The sequence below is a fragment of the Oenanthe melanoleuca genome, chromosome 3 (assembly GCF_029582105.1).
Source record: "Oenanthe melanoleuca isolate GR-GAL-2019-014 chromosome 3, OMel1.0, whole genome shotgun sequence".
Lineage (NCBI taxonomy): Eukaryota > Metazoa > Chordata > Aves > Passeriformes > Muscicapidae > Oenanthe > Oenanthe melanoleuca.
In genome coordinates this window covers 51,602,227-51,614,556 of record NC_079336.1, presented here as the reverse complement: position 1 = coordinate 51,614,556, position 12,330 = coordinate 51,602,227, and the positions used below count along the sequence as shown (strand labels likewise).

The window sequence follows — 12,330 nt, the reverse complement described above, 5'->3', positions numbered from 1 at the left end:
GACCCTAAACATACATCCAAGATTTACTAGTTATTCAGACACACTTCTTTCCCTCAGTTCAGCTACAAGAAAATAATCATGTTTTTCACTTTCAAACAGTATCTGACAATGAAATGCAATTAATGACCTTATGAAACATTATGCTTTATGACCTTATTAAACATTATGTTTACTTGTTAACTAGTTCTGCACTTGGAAATCGTAGAGCTGCCAAAACTAAATTAAAGTGTAGTAATAGCCAAAAGATGACTAAGCTGCATGGATCACCTCCTTTATTCTGTATGCTCTTCTTAATGTATCTCCCAGGAGACCAAAGAGAATTTTGTATGCAAAAACAAGGAAGACTCTGTTATGAAAATCTGTCTTGATTCTAATAAGAAACGTTCTTAGTTTGCCTAAGCTAGCAGGATGGGGAAGATTCATGCATCATCTCTGTGATAAGTTTAAAACTCAGCCTTGAGTATTTACTGTGTGTGATTTTTCTTGCTCTTATTGTAGTCAGCAAGAGAAGACATAGGTTCCCTCCTCAACCTTCTTGTTCAAGAAATGGACAGAGGGGACAGGAATTCCTGTATAATGCCTGGACACAAAACAGGAGAATCTTCTTCACTGATACACTGTCCAATTTCAAATCAGGTAACAAATTCTACTTTTTTTCCCATATGGCTTCTTCATACCAGAAGCATAGTAGTCTCAACCACAACATGTTCCCCCTCTATTTAGTGGATCTGAATGCCATATACTGCACACACCTTTAACATCACTTTCTAACATCTTGGCTTCGTTAAGGACCCTGAAGCTTTTCTGAAGAGAGCTCCTGGCACCATCCTTCAGTGACCCTTCAGGACCAGATGTCTGTAGACAAACAAACAAACAAAGTGTCAAACATACAGGCAAGTCTGAGGTCATAAAAGACATGTGATCATGATCTAAGTGAACAGTCATCTAAATTTTATGTGCATATCAGTGGGCTCTGAATTACATCCCATTGTCATAATATTAGTCTAAGAGAAAAAAAAATTCTAAATATTTTTTTAAATGGAGTGTCAGATCCCCTTTGGAATATCGGAGAATACTTCAATAGAGAGAGACAATGTTTATAGTATTACATAAACGTATTGAACTCTAAGAGCAAAACTGTGCAAAATCAACAAACAAAACATATTTCAACTTAAATATGTATCTATCCTTCCTGCTATGGACAGAACACCATATAATACAGTATTTCTCTCTAACTGCAGCTACAGAAACTTTAGAAGCCAGACTGGATCTGATGACTCTAATAATGTCAACTGAGATTCATTTGTGGTTAAAATATAGAATTATAATTGCTATGTGAGTAAAGAAATAAGAAATACAGTTTTAAAAGGGCAAACTGCAATTAAACTGAAAGAATTTTATTACTAAGTAACAATCCTTCATCATATCATGCTACTTAAAGATCTTTCTCCTGAAAAACATCCACCTCTACCTTCAGTGGAGAGACTGATCAATAGTAGGAATGATTTTTCTAAATTAGATTAGTGTTTTCAGTCAGTAGGAAATGCTCCAGGTTCTGAACCACTTACTGTTCAGTTTGTAAGACTGAACTCAGGTCACACATCATAGTGAATACATTTCTTTGAGAATACTCCTGACAGCCAGATAATATTCTATATTAGTCATGGGTCATAGCCTTGTAACTGGTGTGTAATTAAGAAGCAGCTACTTTTCATTTTCCAGGGCAGATACATATACTCAAAAATTAACTGTGTGTCAATTAAATGACACAATTATTATTGCTATTCATTATTTTTATAATGAGCAAGCCCAGAAGTGACATTTCACATATTGCTGAAGCTCTGATGTTTTTCAATGACACTGTAAAAAAATATATAGTGAACTTGCTGTTTCTCTTTCTTCTAAAAATATTAGAGAATGTTTTGGACACTTTCAAAATTCAGAACTGTCAAGGTTTGACTTGAGTTTGCCAATATTAATATATTTAATTTCTTTTAGAGATAGGATTTAGTAGCAAAAACAAGGCAGGCTTAAAACTTAAAAGGGTATAAGAAGAAATTTATTAATAACACAAAAAAAAGGAACTCAGAATAAGATTTCCAGATTATTCCCTCCTCCCCCCGCCTCCCCCCCAAGTGAAACCAGCACAAGAACCAAGCTTTTTGTTATGGGATATCTCATGGTATGTATGTTGCCATGTCACAGGGATATAGCTATTAAAGATTCCTTGTATTTAGATAGGATGTAAATGTAAGATTTTATGTGATTTTAAGAACTGAGGCACACATCACCATTTGAGCCTTGAACCATTTCCCAAGCTCACCTGAAATATTAAGCTGTGTACGCATTCCTTTCAACAATAAAAACATATACATTCAAAAGATGAAAAAAATCATTTTTTATAGATTTTCTCTACCAAATAATAACAATAACAGCACCGGCAACAGAAAAATACAAAAAAAAACCCCCAAAAAACCAGGATACAAAAAACTACCCAATGAAGCAAAAGACTGCTCCTAAAGGAAGAATGTTTGGCCAGATTTTGTGACAGATGCACCTGTCAAAGTAGATAATACTTTTAAATTTCTTTTCCCAATAGAAACAGAACTCAGGGTATGAAAACTCTGTCATTGCAGACTACAAAATTATTATTATTATTATTATTATTATTATTATTATTATTATTATTATTACTAAGCATGGTTGACTGGTTGTTGAAGCAGTTTATAGTCAATAAAATGAAATTGGAAGACCAGATTTACAATGCAAAACCAAGAAGTTCATCAAATCAGGGACAGTAATTGGGCATGTGATGACAATTAGTCAGAAACAGATTTCAGTATAAAGTTAATACTAGAAAAGCTCTTTCAGAGAGAAATAAACTTGTACTTACTAAAACCTTTATTTTATATTTAAAAAAATATTGAAAATGAGGATTAATAAAATCATCTGATAGAAAATGTTCTTTTTTACTAGTTTTTCTTGTGGTTCATGAGATGTCAAGTTTTGAAGCAGTCAGTAATTGAAATCTAAACATTTTATAACTTTGTGTAAGGTGAATTTGTATGCTTGTGGCAAGCCTGGGTCATGGTGAAACACTACAAGTTAGTAGGATTTACAGCCAACAGACTGACATTATTTTCTAAACTGGGACAAATACTGTAAAAAAAAAGATAATAGAAAAGAAAAACAAAACAAAAAAAAAAAAAGGAAAAAAGATACTGTGATTCAAAATAAATTTGAAAATTGCAGGGTCTCTGGAATTTAATTTGTTCTAATTCTGTCTCTTCCAAGATGTCCATAATCTGTGAATGGTACCTTCCTCTCCCTGTGCCTTTCCTCATGGCCCCCACCCTTCCACCCCTCCCCATGCAAGCCCTGTGCAGTTTTTAGCTCTGCTTCATCTTCTTAAAAATAGTTCTGCCTTGTTAAATTATTTTCTTTTCATATACACTAACATTGTGAAGCTTTCTCCTATGAAAGAGATGGGGTTACTCTCATTTCTACCAGCCCTGATGATGGATACCAAAAATGATTTGTACCTCAGGACATCCTCACAAGGATGTCTAGGCAGCTTTATATAAGGAAAACTAGACATCCAACAGAACTGCTGGAGCACCACCTACAAAAAAATTCCAAATCAAAGAAGAAAGCATGACCTAAACACTTCATGTGTCCCCTGTGCTTCCTACAGTCCCCAACCTGTAAGTCCTCTCTAAAAGTCTAGAAATAATCTATTTTTTAATAAAGAGTGTATAACTATGATTCTGATCTATGAGATATGAGCAGAATATGTTAACCTGACTCCTATCAGCTACTGCATAAGTAATGGAATGCTGAAACTGCCTGAATGCTAAAGATTTCTCATTTTTGATGAATTTATTTTGCTTTCAAAGGGGAGAGCAAATCCATCATAAAAAGCTCAGGAGTAATTTTTCTGTCATATTTTTAATACATTTTTTTCCAGTCATTTATCAGGCTTCCTGTAATCACGATGGATTTTGAGCATCTTTTCATTCATGTTTTTAGCAACATTAGATTAATTTGAAAATGAAGTCATTTTCCCACTACAAACCAAAAACCTCTTGAAATATCACTAAGGTTTTTGTAAATAATTTGATCCAGTGATGTACAAGATAGAACCTAAACCCAAAACCTGTCCCCACTGTCTCTGGTTCACACACCAGCTCGTTGGTGTTGGGACACCTTCGTCCCCCTGCCCCAACACTATTCCTGGTGAATGGGAGAGGTGAGGACCAGGGATGAACAGTGAGCCACAGCACTTTTCTCCATTTTCTGCTCACAGCTGGAACTCAAGAGTCTTTTACAGAGGACTTGTGGAGGCATTCACAACAGCTCATACAGAAGAGAACATGGCTCCATCATTCAAAGGGAGGGTAAAGACATGATTTTTTACACAGGGTCCCCAGAGAAACTTCTTAGAAAGTTGGCAACACAGCTTCCAGGGGCTTACATCATCTTCTAGGAGCAAATTCACCAATGCTGCCCACTAGGAGACTTTTTGAACCATTGTGCTCCAGAGAGCCCTGACTAAGGGTACATTCCTGGTCTTGTGCTGAAGCTCAGCTAAAAGCTCCTTGGGACCTCCAGAAAGTGGGACCCTGATTTACCTGGTTACCAGCTAAACTCTTCACCTAAAGTGAGCAACAGTCTTTAAATAAAAACAAGGAAATAGAATAAAGAAATGATGACTGTAGTTCATAACTGACATATTTTAAAAATCTGGCTCAAAACCCTCAAATGCTCATTTAAAAAATAACAGCTAAATCTATTGCTCTGCAGCAATTTGATGGTAAACCACCGATGACCTCTATATCAAGTCAATTACATTTAAAAGGCATCAGCTGCCTCAATTTTCTTCCTCATCAACTAGACCCTCATTTCACATATACTGCTCATAAAAAACCCAAGTTCCCTCTAATGAATACATGCAAAGGAGATGCTGAAAACATCAACTTAATATTTGCATCTCTTTCCTTGCTACTTTCTTGCTTCTATTTACATCATATTGTCCATCTTGTCCTCCATCATTTAAATTATCAATTCCCTTTCTCTCTGCAATCACCTAGTGATTTTTTTCACCATCCTGTAATTTCTAGCTTTGTTTCTTTATTGCTCTATGTGTTCTTTTTTCCCCCTTTTCAATCCCTGAAAGAGCTGCCTGTCTCACCCATTCCAAGTCATCAAAGGAGAAAAAGACAGCATGTATTAAATCTTACTGAGAAGGAAAAAACAGAAAGGGCCAGGACTTAATTTATTTTTGTGGTGTAATTAGGCATTCTGGTGAAACAAAGAACTATTTACAGAGAACTAGCACATACTAATGTGTGAGGTGATTTTTTTCTCATCAAGAGAGAAATACAGTACTTAGTAGTAGTAGTTAGTAGTTATTTGAAAAAACCCTGAAAATGTAAAGAACATACAAATATTAAAACTTTTTTTGCAGTGGCTAGTTCCCTTTATCCCTCTGATGAATACAGACCTTTACATGAATGTGTGTTAAAATCAGCATGTGATTGATTTTGCTATTCTCATAATCCATTTGACTGAAGTACCTCTCTGTAAGCTACCTTTATTCACGTGCAAGTGCTGTAACTCCAAGTTGTTTCTGTTTATCTACATGTTTCTATATCAAATAAAAGTTCTGGCAATCTCACACTGTCACTGCCTAGTGCTTCTGTATGCATATGAAGTGCATGTCTTTTGGTCTCTGACCAATTCCCACAAATTAGCCATTAACTTCTTTGATATTTGACATAAAAGATAATTTTGGCCATGCTCAGAATGTTTTCTGCTCACAGTGTATGCATCAAGGAGCCAAGATCCTCTTTGTGACTCAAGCTGGAGAGCTGACTTTACCTTGCAATTCTATTTTTAAAAGTTATCTTCATTTTCTCTGGAAATCTGCATGTGCTACCTCATAGTGAGAATAAGATTTTTCTGCAAAAACTGGTAGAGTTCACAAAGTGAATAAAAAATTCCACTCCCCTCCTACAATTCTCCATTTCTAGAATTCTGGCCAGGTGCATCCAGATCATCTGATGTGTAGATAAGCGCCTCCAAGCATTTTCAGGGAACTAGGTCGAACAGTTAATTAAGGTGCAGAGTTCTTTTTATTTCATGAATGTATTACTCACATCTAAAGTAGCACTACTGAATATCAAAGGGCCTACACTCCTGACTCAAAGCTGTTGGCTTGAGCCATACACTCACACCAAAAGGTGGAAAACAGGAGGAAGGATAGTAAAAAAAATGGGGAAGAAAAGTAAGGATGTTGTTAGGAACAAATAGGGATTGTCTGAAAGTACATGTAGCTCTGACAGAGGCATCGCTTTCTCCTTGTGAAACAAGAATATATGATGGCAAAGGTCTTCATATAAAGTTTTAAGACAGCAAAACATGAATCTGAGTTCAGGTGTAGCAGATTCTACAAAAAATCTAAACCTTCTCCCCCATTTAGTCATTTTCCTTACCGCTTGCATAGCTTCATTTGCAAGAGCCTTGGCTTCCTTGGCAACTCTTTCAGCTTCGTCTGTGAAATCCTTGATGTTAGTATAAGCATTGAAAGCACGTGTGGCATTGAAAGAGAGGTTTTTGGCTTCAGTAAGGATTCTGTTGGGATGGGGAAAGTAAACACACCATTAAACCTGCTGTCAGAGCTCAACAGAACAGAGTATCCTACATTTTCAAACCCCACAGCCTGTATTTCTAAGGTTATTTCTAAGGTGTTTAGAGAGCAATGCTACATTTGAGATTTCAGGAGGTCTGGCATCATGTGTTTAATGGAATTCATATTTTATCTATGCAGAAAGACATAAAGAACAATGCTTGCTAAAAGAGGAGGTTCTGAGAGATAAAAAGAAAGATCAGACACTGAGAAAAGATAGCACTGTGCTTAATGTTCTTAATACAAGTAACATATTCATCATGTGGGTTTTTAGGCTATGTGCTGAGCCAGGCAACCTAAGGAAACTTGCACTGTATGAACATGAAGGATCATCACAGGTATGTTTTAAAGTAGAATCTCTGAAAAATTAATTTTTTGGTCTGGCTGCCAAACACAGAATGGCTAGTTTTCAAGGAGATCTCACAGTCTGAACCAAATCCTAAATGTCAATTTTGCTGACCAAAAAAGGAAAAAAAAAAAAAAACAATCCTAAGTAGCAACGCTTCTTATATTGAATATGATGTTCAATTTACATTAAATACTCCATTTTGATAGCTATAAATTGATTAAATACAGCTAGTATTTGCTGGTTAAGGGATAGAGTTCAGCTAACCTTCTTCACAGGGGAATTTTTAGTCAGCAGGCTGGGGAAACAACTTTTCTTTCACTCTCTCTGTATGACATATTCAAATATTTTATACAAAGAATTGCTGCACCTACAGAATGAACTTGAAGACAACTATCTCAGTAGTCATTATAACAAATGCCTATGTTGATTTTATTGAATAAAGTGTAAATGGGTTAAAATCCCCATTTGAACTGGATAAGAATGGATCTGAACTTGGATTTTTGCCTCTCTGGGAAATTCTCTAGCAATGCAGGTGTATGCCAATATGAGAGAGACAGGGATTACTCCTGTTGGACCTGTTCCAGTTTGTAGAAAATACTCATTGAGACTGTGTGTGTGGAAGAAAGGAAAATTCATCCTGGTAATTTATCTGTTCTCTGGAGAACTGTGACAGCTGGGCTCTGATCCTTGCATCAATTACTTTCTGATTTCTACAAAATGCCACAGAAAAGACAAGGTGGACAGAAGGTACAGTCCTGGACTCAACATGTATTTAACAGAGGGAGAGGGATTTCCTTCAGGTTATTGCAGAAACTGCCTGCCTGAGCTGCCTCTGCATCACTCCTGGAAAAGCATAACTCTTTCCTCAACTACAGCTCTAGCTCACTAGGCTACTCTAAGTTTCTGTCATGCTCTGTTAGACAAACGTGGAGCCCAGACTAGCTACCCAGTAAGTAGATAAGAGCTCCTTGGAAACATGCTTCAAATCCTTTTTGGTTAGGTGAATTCACTAAAGTGAATTTGCCAAATACCAATGGTGTTTACTCACGAGCAGGCAATTAGCCGTAAGGGAGAAGCCTACACTAATGCTTCCTTGTACACTGCAGAAATAATTTTTTCTAGGTTAAATTCATGAATGGTTCCATGTTCTAACACTCAAGAGAACATCCTCATTGTCAATCAATATATTATTTGAATCCTAAGAGGGGTACTGGAGAGACAGGGCTCTCCCTCTATTTCTAAAAGTCACACTAAGGTCACTTCTTTCCAAATTCATTTTTACCCAGGAAATCACAGCTATCATTACTTTATGCAAACCTCAAAACATGTATTACACTGGGTATTTAGAGTAGTGTAACTACACTGTAAATGAAGCCAGTAATTTTGCAAGTATCAGAGATAATCTCTGTCTTTTCCTCAAAATTACAGATCCTGGTAAGAAAAAACTGGTTTAAGCATCTGCTCACAAGTCTTTGGGATATTCAAGTCTTCAGGTAGATCAAAAAGATTTAAGCAGCAAAAAAATAGCATATTGTTGATGTTTAAATTTTTTAATTTTTTTTTTTCACACAGTGCTTTTATAAAATAATTAAACTCTGAAGCTATGCTGGGGACAGTTCCAACAGGCAGAATATTCATGAGCCAGAATATTTCTAAGTATTATTATTACAAATTACACTCACTATTTATGGCTTGCTTTCTTAAGTGCATAGAATGCAATAAAATAAAAAACACCCCTCTCTTTACTCCTCAAAATTCCAAGAAACCCCCAACAAACCCTTGTTTTATATTCTTTCCAGGAAACCATTTTCATGACAAGTTATATAATATCACTCTTCTGAAAGGGCCGTGGTCATATAAATGAACCACAATTCTCATATTTAGGAATGTGATAGCAATTAACAGAAACTGAAGTTTCTGTTCTTTGGTTTAAGCATTTTTGTCCAGGACATCAACTTTTTTGGGAGAGTGTTTTGAAACTGGTGGAGGAATTACTGTCCATCACTAAGGGGGCCTTCTGACAGCAAACAATTTAGCATCATAACAATATCTCCTACCAAAATGGTCATCTTAAAAAGGAAAATATGACTTGTTTTTAACAAATGTGCAAGAAAACGTGTAGTGAGCTCTTTTAAGAAGAATTTCTATTTTTTCCACAACATAGCAGTAAGCATAAGGTAAGTTAAACTATTTTATCAGTGCATCTGAGGACACTGTTTGCTGTCCAGGCAGCCTACAAGAATCACAAGATGTAGGAAACAAGAGAGACATAAATTGACTAACTCAATAGTTGTACCCATCACTGGATATTTGTACACCCCCAGTAACAGATGTGAAGGAACAAGAATCCCCTTCAAGCTCTGTGAAGCAATTTTGGAAACCTGCTTCATGATTTCAGCATTACCAGTGAATGCCTTACCCATCCAGCACTGCAGATGATTCATTCAGCTGGCCTGCATGATTCTCAGCTTGCAACACCTTTTCTGGAAGCATCCTGTCACGAATTTCTTGTGATAAGTCATCTATTTTATCTTTCAGTTGATCAGACAGTGGCTGTATCTTATTTGCAACACCTTCTACATACTGAAAACAGCAAAAGAAAAGCCTTTAAATTTCTGAAGGCAAGCATTCTATAGTCTTATCTATACATAAAGGCATTTCTTCTTTCCTTGTGGGCTATTATCTCAACTTACCCATGCATTAAAACCTCAGGGAACTAGTATAGAAAGAGTAACAGGAATGGCTGAACTGGATAGCAGAGACAATAGCAGAAACAATATTCCAAGGGCTACTCATCTCTCTTGTGCTTAGTAGAAGCTTTTCTTTCACAATTAAGGAGTTGTACAATTTAAAAGCTTATAAACTCTAATTTGAATTTGTTTCCTAAACATAGATGCATGCATAGCTGCATTAAATTGTTGCTGTGCTCCACAGTAATAACTAATAAGTGGCAGAAGTTTCATGTTTCATGACCCTTTGTGTAGCTACAATGGCTTTTTGCTTATTAAAACTTCTCAGTAAGAACTATGCTTTTTGAAGGCTTGGCATTCCTGTTCCAAAAAGCTGTCTCACTGAGTCTCCTTTTCCATTTCTCCAAAAAGCATCTTTCCATTTATTATGGCAAGCTGCAATGAGTGCTGGAAATATCTTCAGAACCAATGATACTTCAAGCTACCTTTTTCTTTTTTATATGTAGCTAAGGCACGTATATCAAACTCTATTGATAAAACTTCTGAGGCAGAATTTTCAAAAATATTATGTAAAATGAGAGTTCAATCCTCTCCCTGATCTGTCTAGACTTAAAATTGTGGCCACAGGCAACAAATTATTTCTGAAGTTTCCTTCTGATATACACACAGTTTTTGTGCAGATAAATCTGCCTCTAGATTACAGAGCTGCAGTGAGACTGTGAATGGGGCTGCTGCATCTGTAATTCTCAAGATAAAGTCAGTACCACAATCAGAATACCATATTTATAATGGCAGAGTCCCTAAAACATTATGAGCTAGCTCACATGTTATCCAACACATCACTTAAAACTCCTAGTTAATAATTTTTATACCCCGGACTAGCTTTTCTGCCACAGAGCAATGGAAAAAAGGATTATTCCAAGTAAAATATTTCAATATTGATAAATGCAATGAAAAATTAGGTGTTACTTTAATTATCTATTTTGCTTCCACAATGATGTTTTGTTGTGCTAATTCTCAGGTAAAGATGATAAAATACCCACCTCTACAGCTATGGTGATGTCATTTGCAAGTTTATTGGCTTCATTGAGGACATCATTCCCTTCCTGAAGGGTCTTTTCAACATCTTGCCTGCCATCTTCTACAGCTTGCTTCCTTTTCTATAGGAGGAGTTTGCACAAAGAAAAAGATGAGTTATTTACTAGAACAGTTCAAATGCCAGCACCTCAGTATAAGGCTGCATTGTGTCACCATGCCACAATGCCCCTTCTGCAGCTCTCTGAGCTCTCAGAGCTGAGACAGTGACAACATGTAAGGTATCTTTCTTTTGTCCTCCTATCCCCAGCTGTGTATTGTCCTCCCATGTGGAAGGGTTTTTGTTGCTCTCTAACAGAGGTAATTGGCTGAAGTACTACTGCAAAACGAATCAGAAAGTTATAAATCCTAATCATTACCCAGATGTGTAAGTTCTTCATTTTGTAAATCACCACTGACTATGAAGGAAAAATTAATAAAAATATTTTTCTGCTTTCCTGCTTCCATCCACTGGTACTTCACTAACTGCTGAAAGCAAAATAAAGGGTTTGGAGTAACCTACAGATTCCTGTTTTTCAACTGGTAAAACTACTGCATATTGCATGATAAGGATGGACTTTTGAATGAAGAATTGGCAACTTCCTGTGCAAGATCCACTGAGTATCACAGATTAGTTTGATAGGAGGCCATAGCATCTGTGTGGGCAGGATTGCTGGAGAGGCACTTTGCTACAGTGATGCAGAGAATATTTTAAAAACTGAAATACCAGGTAACTTCTCCAACCTTTATCTATATACCTTTGGTAAGAAAATGCACAGAACAGAGATCACCTAAATTTGTCAGATCACTGCATTTCTTTAATTCAATCAAGCACTGAAATCTCTGCTGAGAACGGAGGTCTCAGAACTCTAACCTCATATTGTACTTGAGGTGAAAGCTCACAGAGATACAGCATTGAAACATTTATCTTCATTAGGTTGACTGTGCTCTTTATGTCTTGGTTAAATGCTTGTTAATGTACAGTATAATATGCTCTTTAAGTCTCTGCAATTTAAATTAAATCACAAGCAGACCCCTCTTCTATGAGTGAGATCAATTATAACAGCTACTAGCTACTGAGGATAGAGTTTGATTTATTACTCCATAATATCCACATACCCCCTCAGTCTTCTTCCCAGGGGCTGGAGAGGGAGATGAAAGTCTAAAGTCTTTTCTAGAAGCAAATGCATGACAGCAAAGATTTTAAGGGAACTCATATTTAAATACTGAGCACATGATTTGAATTTTACATGACTGTTTATACTGGCACGAATTTAATTTCCCACAGAATAATAAATCCAGTGTACCTTCCGCCAAGCAGATGGTATTATTTCAATAAAGCAGGGCAGTAATTCTACTTTTAATAGCCAGTGCACTTCCTCATTCTGAGGAACATGTTCCCTTTAAATTACATCAGATATAGTTATATTTTAATCACACTTTTGCTTTGCTTATATTTTTGTTTCAATATTTAATCATGCAAAAGTTCAAGCTTTAATCAGAATCCAAGTTATTGAGGATAAAACTTG

At 36.2% G+C, this 12,330-nt stretch overlaps 1 protein-coding gene across 1 annotated transcript in view; it reads right to left on the bottom strand.

Moving 5' to 3' along the window:
- Positions 1–12,330, bottom strand: part of LAMA2 (laminin subunit alpha 2) — a 330,175-nt gene that overhangs the window by 53,119 nt on the left and 264,726 nt on the right. The window contains exons 39-42 of the mRNA XM_056488060.1: positions 10,771–10,887; positions 9,457–9,620; positions 6,495–6,633; positions 753–855 (exon numbers count right to left, since the gene is read on the bottom strand). Of these exons, the coding sequence (XP_056344035.1) occupies positions 753–855; positions 6,495–6,633; positions 9,457–9,620; positions 10,771–10,887 (523 nt within the window). The remainder of the gene's footprint in view (positions 1–752; positions 856–6,494; positions 6,634–9,456; positions 9,621–10,770; positions 10,888–12,330) is intronic.